The 15,436-nt window shown below is 38.5% G+C and overlaps 1 protein-coding gene across 1 annotated transcript in view; it reads left to right on the plus strand.

Annotated features, from left to right (window-relative positions):
- Window positions 1-15,436, plus strand: part of HUWE1 (HECT, UBA and WWE domain containing E3 ubiquitin protein ligase 1) — a 1,366,532-nt gene that overhangs the window by 342,687 nt on the left and 1,008,409 nt on the right. Inside the window, exon 16 of the mRNA XM_068226019.1 lies at window positions 10,253-10,519. Coding sequence (XP_068082120.1) covers window positions 10,253-10,519 — 267 coding nt within the window. The remainder of the gene's footprint in view (window positions 1-10,252; window positions 10,520-15,436) is intronic.

The raw sequence follows: 15,436 nt of genomic DNA on the forward strand, positions 1-15,436 counted from the left end.
AACATGTGGATGCCCGTCCACTTCTTGATTTTTAATTCTTTCTCCATTAGTCCGTGATTTCTGGTCTTTCTCAATAGCTTAACCATACCACAAGCCAATATGCACCACACTAGTCAACTTCACACGGCTGTGCTCCTAATTCATATGTAGGCTATCACGCGACAAATATTCGTTACCTTTCATTGTATCACTCAACACAGAATACATTTCTAACTTTTGAATGGAATGCGAAATAAAAGCACAAAGAGGCTAACTGGGTTATTTAGCAATATCAATGAAAACCCGAGAGCAAAACTGAACTTCCTGGAGGTGTTAATTTACCCTGTAAAGTTCAGGAATTCAAGGCCAATCCCCGTTTTCATGCAACTTTTCCCGACCTGCCTCTTTTGGCGAGGGCTTCTAATATGTGTTGGAAATCATGTTCCTTTCACAAGGGATAACGAAGAACATTTTGAAGGCTAGGAAAAAAGTTATCGTACTAAGTGGTAATGGTGAAAATTTGTGACTCGATAAGTGACATAATTTTATATAGATTTAATACAATGTAAATTGGGACTTTGAATTTACGAGGTGCTAAGTGAGAAATAGTCTTAACGAGGAACTCACAAACGAGGTTTCACTGTATTTTCTCACATCTGGTTAAATTCCGGAAAGGCTATTTACATGTAAATTTATGGCATTACTCTATTATTCAGTATTCTACTGATGCTTGAAATATGTTTCCATGATACATATAAGGTTAAGTTAGGTTAGTTGATGCTGTTTGAATAAGAAAACTGAAATGCATGCCACAGAAGCCTCTGCTACTACAATTTTTCAGAAAGATATTGAACATAAACATTCATGTTGTCTTGGACTTTAAAGAAATAACTAATGAGTAAGCCGTAGTATGAAAATATGCGAAACTGAAAGTTCTGAACAAACTAATTGCTGTTGCATACCAGTTTTAATGTGTGTGAGGTTTTCATCAGATAGAACAATATTTGGGAACTGTGCACTTCACTGCACAAGAACTAAGTTGATACGGCGCCCCCAAATGACTGCAACCACGGCATAACCAAATCTCTATTGAAAACCCTCCAAAATACAATTGGGAAATCTGACAGTTATATTTACTCATTGCAAGACTGTACCATGATGAAATGGAAATACACCTGAGATCATAACATGGAGAGTGAGGACCTTCCAGGAAGATTTTCATCCGAGTCAGAGGAATATTTACCTGTGAGAAAAGACCTGATACCATAACTGTTACACAGCTACACTTGATTGACACAAAGATGACTTGGGGTTCTGTAATCCTTCAAGAATCCATAACATCTGCCTTTTTGATAACATTATGAAACATCTAAACCACCTGCTGGAACTGATCCCTCAGGAGGACATTATGATCTTCGGCTCTAGTGCCTATGGAAAACCCTTCATTTACAAATACTTTATAAGCCTTATCACATTACTTTTATGGAAGACCCTTACATCACTTGACCTTACATGGTCCATAATATGTCAGATTACCTTATCATTGTCAGCCTCACTAGGGCACACTATTAACCTCAAAGGGATTATCATCACATTGACGACTTTCTGGTATCACGTATAACTTCATCATTTCCTCGTATTGTAGGAATTTCTAACCATGCAATCTCATCACAGTATTCATCATCATCATCATCATCATCATCATCATCATCATCATCATAGACATACTATCACCTCGGAGATACAACAACACATTCCTAACCTGGGGTTCAGCGGGCAAGTTGGCCATGCGGTTAGGGACATGCGGCTGTGAGTTTGCTTCCGGGAGATAGTGGGTTCGAATCCCACTGGAGCAGCCCTGAAGATGGTTTTCCCGTGGTTTCAAATTTTCACAACAGGCAAATAATGGGGCTGTACCTTAATTAAGGCCACGGCCACTTCCTTCCCACTCCTAGCCCTCTCCTATCCCATAGTCACCATAAGACCTGTCTGTGTCAGTGCAACGTAAAGCCACTAGCAAAAAAAAAAAAAAAAAAACCCACCAAAACAAATTTGGGGTTCTTCACACTTGAAAAACGTAAGGCTGTACCACAAAGACCTTATGCAACTAGGGTATGCATAAACTGGGTTCTACACCTACAGCACCTCCCAGCATACCTGAATATTTAAACAGGAAAATAACCTCTAAAGTACTCATGTTCACAGGATGTGCTTCACCAGACACATTTAGGCCTAACTGGGCATGACCTGGGCATTGTTCAAACAACACTGAACAAGTTTGCTGTGTGGTTAGGGGTGCGCAGCTGTGAGCTTGCATTCGGGAGATACTGGGCTCGAACCCCACTGTCGGCAGCCCTGAAGGTGGTTTCCCACTTTCACACCAGGCAAATGATGGGGCTGTACCTTAATTAAGGCCATAGCTGCTTCCTTCACACTCCTAGCCCTTCCCTATCCCATAGTCGCCATAAGACCGGTGCGACGTAAGGCCAATTGTAAAACATACTCAAATAACTACAGAATTTCAACTAGAGGACAACCTCTACATCACCTAAGTTGCAAACCTTCCCCTGTAAATAAACACTGTCTGTTAACTGATGCAGTGCACAGATCCTATCACCTTAACATAGCTGAAGTTACACATGATAAATTTCATATTTGAGCCTGTATTGTATTAACTTATATTAAAGTATTAACTTGTGAAAATCCTTTCAATAAATGTTCCACTTCTACAGTACCATAACTTGTCTTTATTGATAAGACTACATTAAAGGAGAACACAACACAAAAATCAAGTTGCCTCAGAATCAAAGAGTGTATCGGACAGTGTTCAACTATATATTTGCTTTTGGTGTGCGCCGCTCCGCAGGCCGGTGAACTAAGGAAACACGAGTAGCTGTGATGTCACTGCGCTGTAAGCGCTGAGCGAGCCATCCAGTTGATTATTGCAGTATGCGCTCAGCCGCTTTTCCATTTACTTGAAGTGTTGTTTATTATAATAGTGCGGTGACTGCTTGTCGAAATGCCTTCCTGTAGTGTGTACGGCTGTAACAACATGAGTAGAAACCGAAAGTGTAGAGAGAAAGAAATACATTTCCATAGGTTTCCAAATCGAAGTAAGTCGCCTTGAAGGTTTAGTATTTGGGTACAATTTTGCAAGAGGAAACACTTTTCTCCTGGTAAGGGAGCTACTGTGTGCTCAATGCAATTTAAAAATACAGACTATGATGAAATGCAACTTTTGAAAATGAAGGTGATGCCTACGGAAAAGCTGCAAGGTACGATATTGAAGCCAGGGTCTGTTCCTTCAACAAGATGTCTGGCATCGACAGATAGAGATACTTCTCAGGCAGGAATGCTAATTCATACGGAAGCTGCTTCACAAAACACACTGTGGGAGTACTCGTCAGAAACTAAAAAGAGCAGGACGGAAAGGTATGAGGCTAAGAGACGAAGGGAGTTTGTTGACACAGTATTAAGCGAAAGTGATAATGATAATGATGTACACAACATTCAGAATGATATGAGTGAAAATATTTCACCAGACAGACACGAATGTAGAGTAGAAATACAGTGTGAGTTAGGAAGTGAAATAACTAGAAAATACTTCGACGTTGCAACTTCCAGCACAGCCGAGAACAGTTGAATGACAGTTTCTATGAACCAGATGAAAGTGACGGTGAAAGTTATATTTGTGATACTGATAACGAACACACTCAGGACGATGTACATATTACAAATTCATATTTCTTTATAGCGGGGACAAGTTTGCTCACACTCTTTGAAATTTGTTACATTTGTAAAAGTAAAGTGAAAAACATTTCACATTACATTAAAGGGACTATGTTGTGCGTAAAATCACTCTACGATTGTGGTAATAAAGTCCATTAGTATTCTCAACCTATGGAAGGAAAGAAACCGGAAGCAAATGTCCTAATCTAATATCATCAGCATTATTGTTGTCAGGCATTCTGTTTGAACCTTTTTGGTCATTCTGCAAGTCCATTAACTTACATATGATGTCACGAACTGTATATGATGGAATTATTCATAGAGTAACTGGTCCGATAGTGGAGGGTGCTTGGGATCAAGAAAGGACATTCTCGATGACATACATAATAGATTATCCTTGTTTTTTCCAGATTGTTAATCGTATGAGGAAGGCTAGCATAATTGCATGTGTGGTGCGTCCGAGATCCTGCTAAGTCAGGTTTTGCTAGCTGATCTTGGTAGATTCTGATCGCAGCTGCGTCTTCCCCTTCAGAACTGTCAAATACGGACTTCACTGCATTGAAGTAGTAGTAGTCGTAGTAGTAGTAGTAGTAGTAGTAGTAGTAGATAGCTGCATTTATCCATGTTCCCCATCATGTTACTATGGATTACGGTGGCAAGGGCAGGTCTGAAGCTTCATCGTAAAAACGCTGAGCTCTCAGTGGAGCCTTAAGGGAAACTTACTTTGTGTTGGACATAAGTTTATCCACTTCAGGAAAATGTATTCAGATTTCCTCTGACACACTATGGAAGGCATGCTCAAGATATGTTTTGTGCACCATTCTGGTGTAAAATGCCTTGATGCTTTTTGCAGCCATCACTGTACAAGGTTTGGCATCTGTGACAAAAAGGAGGATGTTCTTATGTTGGACACATTGGGGGTACAGTAAATGCATACTTTTGTTGAATAGTCTAAAGATTTTGCAGTGATTGCTTTTCCCCAAGAAGTCTGCTGTTAAAAGGAATATCTTGCCGGGATCGTCCGGCTCTAGTACGCCCACAATAACATCGACCGCATAATGTTGCTCTGCATCACTGGTTTCATAAATGGGCACAAATAATGGCTTATCTCCAATAGTGTTCCTGATTTTTGGCGTTATATCTTTGTAACATCGAGTTGAATGGTCCTTGTGCAGTGTAGATTCATCTGGAATATTATGGTCAGTGTGGTGGCCCAGAAAATATCATAACTTTATAGGTTGAATTCCTGTAGTGGAATGTTTACACTAACCCAACACTTTGCATAGTTCCTTGAAAAATGTATATTATTTGCTGGGTGAGTGCTCGCACTCTGCCTTAGAAGAACCTGGGAACATTTGTTGTTCTTGGCACTTGTTACAGCTTTAAGATGTTCTTCTTGTTTAATGTGCTGCTGTACAAGAAACTTCCGTTATGCACTCACTTTAACACTATACAATTTTCAAAATAAAACATGCCTATCTGTTGTAAACAAGTCTTTTCCAAATTCATTCACTAGCTAATTTAATACAACTTTTGTGGTTGTATCACTGTTACCTTTTTTCTTGCACAGAATTACAGTACACACTTGGGAGGATAATTCTGTATTGAAATGGTAAGTTTACTGTTTCAAATCCCTTCCCTTTTACTTTTTTGCTTTGAGGTACATAGGGGTTAGTGACTAGCTGTAGGGGCAGGTTCGAAGGCTGGTGCATTCCTTGCACTTGAGACACATTAGGAAATACTTTCTCCTGATTATCAAAGCTCTGTATTGTGTTCATGCATGTACCGGGGAGGAAAATGAAACTGGCCTGTGGAAAATACAGTATTTATAGTAGAGCTGATGCGGGATTGACAGAAGGTGCTGCAAATTGCCTTGTCTGAAGAAATGAAAAACCAAGGGTCCAAAAGACGTGACTCCTCTTCACTCAGAAACCACCGGCAGAACTAAACATGAGAATGTTCATCTGGACGCTTCAACGCATGCACAACATTAAATTTGTAAGAATACTGCTGCAGGTAGGGATCCACTTTGGAGGCAGCTCTGCCCAGGGAGTTACGCCCCTGCCTAAATGAGTCCCACGGCAAAATTACGTAGTGTGTAAGGGTCCCGGATCAGGGTTACGCCCGAAGACCTCAGCGTAATCTACAAGGAGAAGTTGGACTTCGGAATGGTGGAGATTGCAGAAGAGGCAGCCCAGTACTCGGGGAATAGTATAAGTACACTCATCAGCAGCATTTGTTTCTCATGTTAGGGGCGGCTGCAAGGGTGTCTTTTTTTCTCAGGTGGCCTGAATGATTGCTGGCAGTAGTTCTAAAATGCCTTTGGGAGTGGTGATACCATCATAACAAAAGCCAAAATGAGTGGTGGTAAGTTTAGTTGCATACCTTGCTAAAAGCAACACACGATTCTTGTGCTGGGGGATCTGTGATAAGTGGGCAACCAGTATTATGAAGGTGGGAATAATAAATGTTATGACCCTGACGGGAAAATCAGAGGAGTTGATTGATTTTATGGAGAAAGAGAGTGGTGCAGTGATGGGACGGAGTGAGGTCAAGTGGAGGGGAAAGGGATGAGTAGAAGATACACCCTATACTGGAGTGGAGGAGGTGAGGCAAAGAATGGAGTAGGAGTGATTGTTAACAAAATTCTGGATGAAAATGTTAAGGTAAACTACATTAGTGAAAGAATAATCAGAGTACGACTGAGGACGGAAGAAGGAGTGAAAGATTTCATTCAAGTGAACCTGAAACTGGAAGCAGTGAGGAAAATAAAGAGGAGTTCTTGGAGACACTCGAGGAAGTAAGCACCGATGTGATAGTAATAGGAGACCTAAATGCACAGGTTATAAATGACAGAATTGGTAAAGAAGAAGGGATTGGTCCAGCTGGATATGGAGAAAGAAACAGCGAGGGAGATAAGTTGATTGATTTTTGTGAGAGAAATGGAATGATTGTGGGTAACACTTGGTTTAGAAAGAATAGTAGAAAGATCCCTAGATATGGCTGCGGGTGAAAGGACAAAATCAGTTATTGATTATTTTTTGACTGAAAAAATTAATTGTAAACTGTTAATGGATGTAACAGCACTACCAGGTGAGGCTTTTGATGGAGACCACAGTGTAGTGGTAGCAAAATTGAAAATAGGTAAAATTGTGAGAGTAACAGAAATAAGACAGGAGGAAAAGTGTGAGAATGAAAAGGTAAAAGAACTTGGCAGAAATTTCAGGAGGGATTTAAACAGCACATCCCTATATCAGAAATAGCAAGTGTAGAAGAAGAATGGACCAAATTTAAAAACACATTTGTAAGCTGTGCAGAGAAGATTTGTGGCAGAAGTTTGGCGAGAGTGAAGGAAAAGGAGACACCTTGGTGGAATGAAAAGGTGGAGGAGGTTGTTAAACAAAAGAGAAAGCATGGCAAGAATGGAATAGAGATAGGAAAGAAGGAAGTAAGATTAAGTATCAGGAAATTAAAAGTGTAAAAAAGTTGGTAAATGAGGAAAAGAAAAAAAATGTTGGGAGTGATTCACACGAGTTGGAAAAGGATGTTAATGGTGGAAAAATGAGAAAAGAAAGAATCTATACAAATCAAGTGAAGCAAGAAAGTGGAAATATAATAAGACCCAGAGGAGATAAAGAAAAGGTGTAAGGACTATTTCGATAAAATCCTTAATGTGAGAAATGATGCAGGAGAGAGTGTGGTGGTAAATGAGGATGATCCAGAAATGGCACAGGTAGAAATTGCTGTTAAACAAATGAAAACGGGAAAAGCAGTGGGGATGGATGAAATATATGTGGAAATGATGAAGGCAGCCGGCCCTTTTGGTCTACATTGGTTATTTAGGCTGCTAAGATGTATATGGAGTAAAAAGCAAGTACCTGATGATTATTGTAAAGGTGTAATAATACCAGTATTTAAGAAAGGTTACAGGAAGGTGTTACGATTATCAAGGAATTACAGTGTTGTCACAAGTAGCCGAATTATTGGGGAGAATAATAGAAAAGAGGATGGAAAAAAGGGTTGAAAGGAATTCAGAAGAAGAGCAGAATGGATTTCGACAGGGCAGGTCATGACAGACCCTGTATTTACCATGAGATTACTGATGGAAAAACAGTGTGAATATGGAGAAGATCTGGTGATGGTATTCCTTGATCTAGAGAAGGCATACGATAGTGTTAATAGTGAAAAGGTATTGGGAAACCCTGAAAAGAAAAAAATGTGGAAGGCAATCAAGAGAATTAGTGAAGGCAATGTGTAGGAATTGTCTCAGTTGTGTCCAGACTCAAGTGGTGAGAACAGATTGGATTAGAAACGAAACTGGATTAAGACAGGTAAGTGTATTGTCTCCACTTATATTAATAATGGTTATGGATGTAATTCTAAAGGAAACAAAGGCATGATACGGAGGGGATATGAAATTTTCTTTTTCTTTTGCTATTGGCTTTACGTCGCACCGACACAGATAGGTCTTATGGTGACAATGGGACAGGAAAGGGCTAGGACTGGGAAGGAAGCGGTCGTGGCCTTAATTAAGGTACAGCCCCAGCATTTGCCTGGTGTTAAAATGGGAAACCACGGAAAACCATCTTCAGGGCTGCCGACAGTGAGGTACAAACCAATATTGTTCTTTGCACATGACTTAGTGATATGGAGAGTCAACAATACAGAAGTGCAAATCCAACTATAGATTTTAAATGACAATATTCAGAAGTATGGTATGAAAATCAGAGTGGAGAAGACCAAAACAGTGGTGATGACAAGAGGAGAAAGAGAAGGAAAATGAATTGTTAATGTCAGGAGACGAAACCTTAAGGTTGTTGAATATTCAAATATTTGGGAAGTGAAACAGTGCAAGATGCAAGATTGGATAAGGAGATCATTAGAAGGGTGCAAGCGGGAAATACATTCTACGAAAATGTAAGGAACCTGGTGTGGAACGGTCAAGTTCTATGAAATGTAGAGGGAATGTACAAGATGTACTATACCCCTATATTAACGTATGCATCAGAGACTTGGACAGCAAGAAACGAGAGTAAAATTCAGGCCAGTGAGATGAAGTTCCTGAGAAGTATGGTAGGGAAGACAAGGAGAGACAGAGTAAGAAATGTTGAGGTCTGAAAAGAGATAGGGGTATAAAAACTGAGTGATAAAATGGAGAAGAATAAATTGAGATGATTTAGACATGTTATGAGGGCGGAGAAGGGATGGATACCAAAACAGTTGTTGGAGGCTAAGGTAGAAGGAAACAGGGCAAGAGGGAGGTCCACAGCAAGATGGATGGACTCTGTCAAAAACAGTTTAAGAAAAAGAAGAGTGGACTGGAATACAATTACTGAAGAGGATTGGTTGAAAGTGAGGCAATGGTGAAGTGCCATCAACACCCCGACCTGGCAAGAGCTGGACAAGAGGAAATGAAAAGGATGATGATGATGATGATGATGATGATGATGATGATGATGAGTGATGCAGGTCCTTTTTTTATAATGTTTTGACACGGCGATCTTTTAATTCCCACTTGCACTGATAAATGGTGTTGAGATTTCATTGTACTTTGTTCCAGGCTTTCTTACACTCGAGCATTATTTTCTGTTGTTAGAACTCTTTTTGGATAATTATAGTTTTTATTTTTTACAGAGCTCATTTCACCCCATTGTGTTGCTGGGTTTTGCATTGCAGACATCGCTGGGGGTTTTACCAAAAAACGTGCGGTCTTGAACTCTTGCGCAAACAGTGCCGCACAGGTTTTCCACGAATTGTGCTTTGCAGAACACTCAAGAATGAACACACTGTTTTATCGTGAGCACTATTTTGTTTTGCATTCAACACTGGTTACTAAGCACGTCTGCTCCTCTCACTCACCTGGTCACTGAACACATTGCTTCTCACTCACTCATGTAATGACACAGCACCATACTCAGGAGATGTGCATGTGCAAACATTTAACAGTAACAGATTCGTGAACCAAATCACGGTTTCTTTTGATGGGCAGTTCTCCTGTTAATTAATAAGGGGCATTTCTGTGTCAGTCTTACAAATATTTTCTGGGCTAGTTTTATTTTGTCCGCCCAGTATGTCGAGAGCACAAGAGCGATGGGTGTAAATCCTTTCCTACCCCTTTCTTAGTCACCAATAACTGCTGGTTAGTTTTGCTTGACCATGAAAGATATTTAACAAACTTTAACCATATGTAAGAAAAATGTTATTTCACAATTTTTTTATGTTGTCACTTGTGGATTTTTATCAGTATGACAGTAAAGAATACATGCATACATTTAAAAGATTTAAAATGGTTTTTAAGAATTCCTCAATATGCTTTATATTGAGCTAAAACATTCTTAAGAGGCAAACTAATAATCGAATGGCCCAAATTGGCAAAAATTGCCAAAAGGTGCAAAGTAAAAACACGTTATCATATCATATAATAAATTTGTATACTACTGAGCAACGTTTTAATTCAGAGGGAAAGATGATGACCCTTCATCATCATCTGCCCCTAATCATAGTCATTTATTTATTTAATTTTTTTCTCTATTTTCCCCCACAGGGAGAAGGAGTGACATTTACTTGCCATCGAGATAGAGGAAATCCTTGGACTAGTCTTTCGAATGATACTGCTAGTAATGGTACAACCAGTTCCATGGAGACTGATGATAGAAATGATGCTGAGCCAAAGGTTGATCAAGGAACAGTTGAGAAATCAAAAGGACGAAAATTACCAACTCCAGTGCAGCTTAAATATATTAAGCCTTTGTTAGGAGCTTCATCAAGATTAGGAAGAGCTCTTGCAGAATTGTTTGGATTGCTTGTCAAGGTAAGATAAAGAGTGCTAGCACATTTTTCTTTGCTGCTAAGGTTTCTTTCAAAAGTGCTAATTATGTGACGAAATGTTGTCAGATTCTTAAAAATGTAAACATACTATTTCTGATATTTATAATTAGCAATTTATTGGAATGATTGATAACAACATTGAAAGTCTGTATCTCAGCCAACTTCGTGAAACCAGATTTTGATCTTTGTACAATGTATGTCATGGTAGGTTGAAGAAGGGTTTTATTCATTGAAAAGATAACTTTAAAAATTGCTTTTTTGTTATGGCACACAAAGATATTCAGTGCTCCTGAGGATGCTTTATAATATCAAAAACGAGCAACATTCAAGTCTCAATATTTTAAAAAATCAAAATGTTAACAATGGCTATTGAATTTTATTTAAGTGAAATGTGTGAATACGACATGACAGGGGGTGAAATATGAGAGGAGGAGTTACATTATATTCATATGATGGAATACATTTCATTTTGGAAAACAGAAATTTGCTTAAGGTGCAATTTTAATTGGATGGTCGAGCTAGAGGGGTTTGGTTTGGTCAAACTAGAAGAGCTAAATTAGTGCTGCTTTCATCTAATAATCAGTAGATTTTGGTTACGCCAGAAGCTTCCTTATAAAATCAGGAGGAAAAGAACGAACAATACTTATAACAAGTGCCATATTTACCTACATACTTTGTTCAGTTTTCAGACAAATTTTTTGTTCTAAAACCAAACTGTGTGTGTTATGAAGATTTTTCTCTCAAAGATTTGTTGTTGCAGTGAAATTGCAGATAAACCCCAACTTGGCAGGTTCGATCCTGGCTCAGTCCGGTGGTATTTGAAGGTGCTCAAATACGACAGCCTCGTGTCGGTAGATTTACTGGCACGTAAAGGAACTCCTGCGGGACTAAATTCCGGCACCTTGGCGTCTCCGAAGACCGTAAAAGTAGTTAGTGGGACGTAAAGCAAAATATCATTATTATTAAATTGCAGATAAAGTCAATAAAATCACCATAGCTGTGAAAGTACCGCTTAGTATGAACATTGGAGATTTATTTACAGATTAAACAAACATTAAATAGAAAATAAAACATGTTTATCAAAATATTGCATGCCGTTCGTATGACTGGGCTGTTGCAGGGAGTGATCTAATGTGGCTTCCTGTCGCAATTGACATCTCCTATTAGAGTGGCTGCAACAATAATATTGTAGTGATGGAAAACGGACATTAAACAAACAGTAAACGCAACTGTTAAAACTTTGAAAAGACAACTTATATTAAAAATAGCACGAGAAGGCAGCAATATCATGAGGCCTACATCATCAGCCAATCAAGAATTTAAATTTTCTTTTTCTTGTATTGTTTCATCAAATACAGTTCATTCTGTACCACTGTGTGATACTGCTACATTGTCCTCAACATAGAACTGCTGCAAGTAATCTCATTTTATTCATTCATTTCTGCACTCTTGTATGGTATAATCCCTATTTTACACCATTGAGGACAATTTTGAAAAAGTATAGGGTGTCTCAAACCTTTTGGATCAAATTGAAGCAGGTGATAGTGGTCCACAACCGATTATATTTAGGTAGAGAACCAATGGTCGGTAAAGCATATTTATTGTGTTATGGACATACACAGCATACACCTCAAAATAACGGCGTGGCTCATAGTAATTGTTCAACGTGATGGCCGCCAGTCTCAATGCATGTATTGCAACGGTGCTAGCAGTTCTGATAATATAGATGTTGATTCCCATAGGGAACCAAAAATATTTGTCCCGAATGAGTAAATTTATAATACCAATATAAATGGTCCGTTATTCGACATTATAAATTTATAAATTATATAACAAAATAAATTAAATAATATAATGAAATATAATAATTTAAATGTCTCAAAACATAATAAATACTCTGCAATGAGTTTTCACATGAAAGAAACTGGCTACCAGTTCACTACTCATTTTATTTTTCATTTTATTACTTAGATTGATGATGAAACAACATCTAACAGTTCTCCACCAGATAGTGGTTGTTTACAAATCAAATCAAGCAATACTGATCTGCATTTAGGGCAGTCGCCCAAGTGGCAGATTCCCTATCTGTTGTTTTCCTAGCCTTTTCCTAAATGATTTCAAAGATATTGGAAATTTATTGAACGTCTCCCTTGGTAAGTTATTCAAATCCCCTTCCTATGTATGAATATTTACCCCAGTTTGTCCTCTTGAATTCCAACTTTATCTACAATAGAGAGAGATTTAAAAATCATTAGAAGGGTTGAAAAGGGTAATTTAATAACAGGATTTGAAAATACCTATATCCATTTAGATTAACACTTTAATAAAGATAAAAACTTAAATGATGCAGTTGAGATAAAAAGTCCTTTATTTGAACAAATACCAAAAGTATTACAAGGCTCAAATTAGAGAATAATTTTTATAATATTTTCAATCGCACATCTATTACTACTCCCACTACACAAACAAGCACAACTTCTACCTCTAAACATTCCCCTCCACACGCTACGCCAGTTATCAAAGCTCCGTCCAACTCCCCCTCCGCTCACTCCCGCGCTACAACTTCCTCACTGCTACAATACAAAAAATAGAAGCACGGCAGCAAGCAGTTGTTATGCTGCAGTAACCACCACCGGACAACCTAGCAGTAGTCAAAGGGGTAAGTAACGAACCATTAGCACGATCATCTAGAAACAAGGTCCAACACACGATAATTTTCACATAGTTTTCTCTTGTTACAGACATATCAACATGTATTGGCATAAATAGCAGCAATTAATTCAACATCAAAGGTTAAAAATTGATTGTCCCTTTCGACCGACGCTCTTGTAAAAACTACCAGCCTCAAACTCTACAATGTCAACTAATTACTTTCAAGTCTTTAAATAGTAAACATTATCAGTACAATATAGTTGATTATGCCAATAATTAATTTATTGGGAAACAAACTGTACTAGTAATAACGAAAGTTGGCGTTTGGCATTTCTTAGAGGGAGGTCTGTTTACTGGATAAAAGGAGTGGCGGTATGATTGCCATGGAAACTAGGGTGGGGCGACTGCGGTTGCCATGGAGATAAAACTTCTGGGCAGCTCATCTTGCTAGGAGTTGCCAAACCTCTCACTTCACTTGTGAGTTTGATATTGTCGCAAGCAGTTCAGTGTGAGTGGCATTCTATTTCTGTTTTGTGGCCGATAGTAAGTTTCTGATTGTATTTTAAATACTATTTATGTACGTACTTACAAGCAATCATTGTATTTTAATTTATATTTCATGTACGAAGAAATGCGTCAGGTACTCTACCGCTGGGCGGTGTGGAAAAGAGTACACATGATTTATGACTCCCCATCGTCCCCACGCACCCTTTTCCCCTTGAACTCACTTTTTCTTATTTGTTTTACGTCCTGTACTTATGCCAATAAGGTGTACAGAGACAAAGTACAGAACAAAGGGCATGTTGAAGGATTTGTCAGGCTATAGGTACCACCCCTGTTAAAGAATAATAATGTTATTGATTCTACGTTCTGTAGCACTTTCAAATACCACTGGACTGAGACAGGATCGAACCTGCTAAGTTGGGATCAGAAGGCCAGTGCTGTACTGTCTGAGCTTATCAGGCCGGTCACTGTTGAAAATAACGCAACATGAGACCAAGTCAGTCAGTCACAGCAAAATTTGCCGCATTTGTGATCACTCCCATTACAGTGGAAAACAAGAATTTGAAGAAAGACCAGTTCATGTCACAGCGGTCAGAATGAAGGAGGGAACAAGTGAGCCGGAAGCGAGGGGTAAGAGAATGTAGAAAGGAATCCTGGAATGTGGCTACATCGTGAAATGGCACGTGCAGTGTTCCTCCCGCTAACCTTACCTGTCAAATGCCAACTTTAGTTAAGTCTATTATGCTAATTCTTGTGAATACACCAACATAAAAAATGATCATACAACCACAATTGTCAACCTCTCTGTACCTTGGGAGTTGGTCGCAGTGCTCAAACAGCACTCGAGAAATCAAAACAGAGCGACAATACAACTGTGATACATCCCTGGAACGTAATAACACCATACAACACTATAAAGACACCGCACACCCTCGTGGAAGCGTAGATTCACGGCCAATCATTTTACATGGGCGAGGCTAGAATATTTGAACTTCCTAGGGCAGCTCAAATTCCTGATTAAGACTTTATTACCTTTATATCCCGATCAGAATATTATCAACACATCCTCTTAATCCATTTTCATTGGATATTTCGAGATGACTCTGACTTCCTAGTCTGGTAAAATAAAATATAACCATGTGTTTTGTGAACCATCAGTTGTTTCTGTGTATATGTTTTAAAATACACCCTCTTAATGCCTGGCCTATGCATACATCTCCTTTCAAGCTAGGCCATATATATTTCATGTGCTTTCTAGTATCCTAGCCTTCTCTCTGCTGGAACGGTTAGCTGTTGAAGGAGCTTTTGCATTATTGTAGCGATGAAGTAGTTAAAACCTGTCGAAATTGTTGGGTGAAATTGTTCAATTTTGTGTGTGTGTGTGTGTGTTTTTTTTTTTTTTTTAATATCCATTTAGTGCTGTTTATATATTGGTGTTTGTTGGTAGAAATTGGGAGTAGTGATATTTATTTGAATTTTATAACAAGTAATTCAGTTGGTGTTCAGTAGATTGTTTTCTAGGTTAAGTAGGCTAGTTAAGGTGTACCTTGTTTCGAATTTAGGTTTAGAAAATACTTTAGGTAATAATATTAACTTAATTTTTTTTTAAAAATATCTGTAGGTTCATTGGTATAATACTTAAAAAGGCAGATTATCATAAGGAGTTGTAACTTTCGCTGCAACTTTTCTGGTATTTCGTATAGAAATCCGTTTCGTTGGTATAATACTTACAAAGGCAGATTAT

Source organism: Anabrus simplex, chromosome 2 (genome assembly GCF_040414725.1).
Source record: "Anabrus simplex isolate iqAnaSimp1 chromosome 2, ASM4041472v1, whole genome shotgun sequence".
Classification (NCBI taxonomy): Eukaryota; Metazoa; Arthropoda; class Insecta; order Orthoptera; family Tettigoniidae; genus Anabrus; species Anabrus simplex.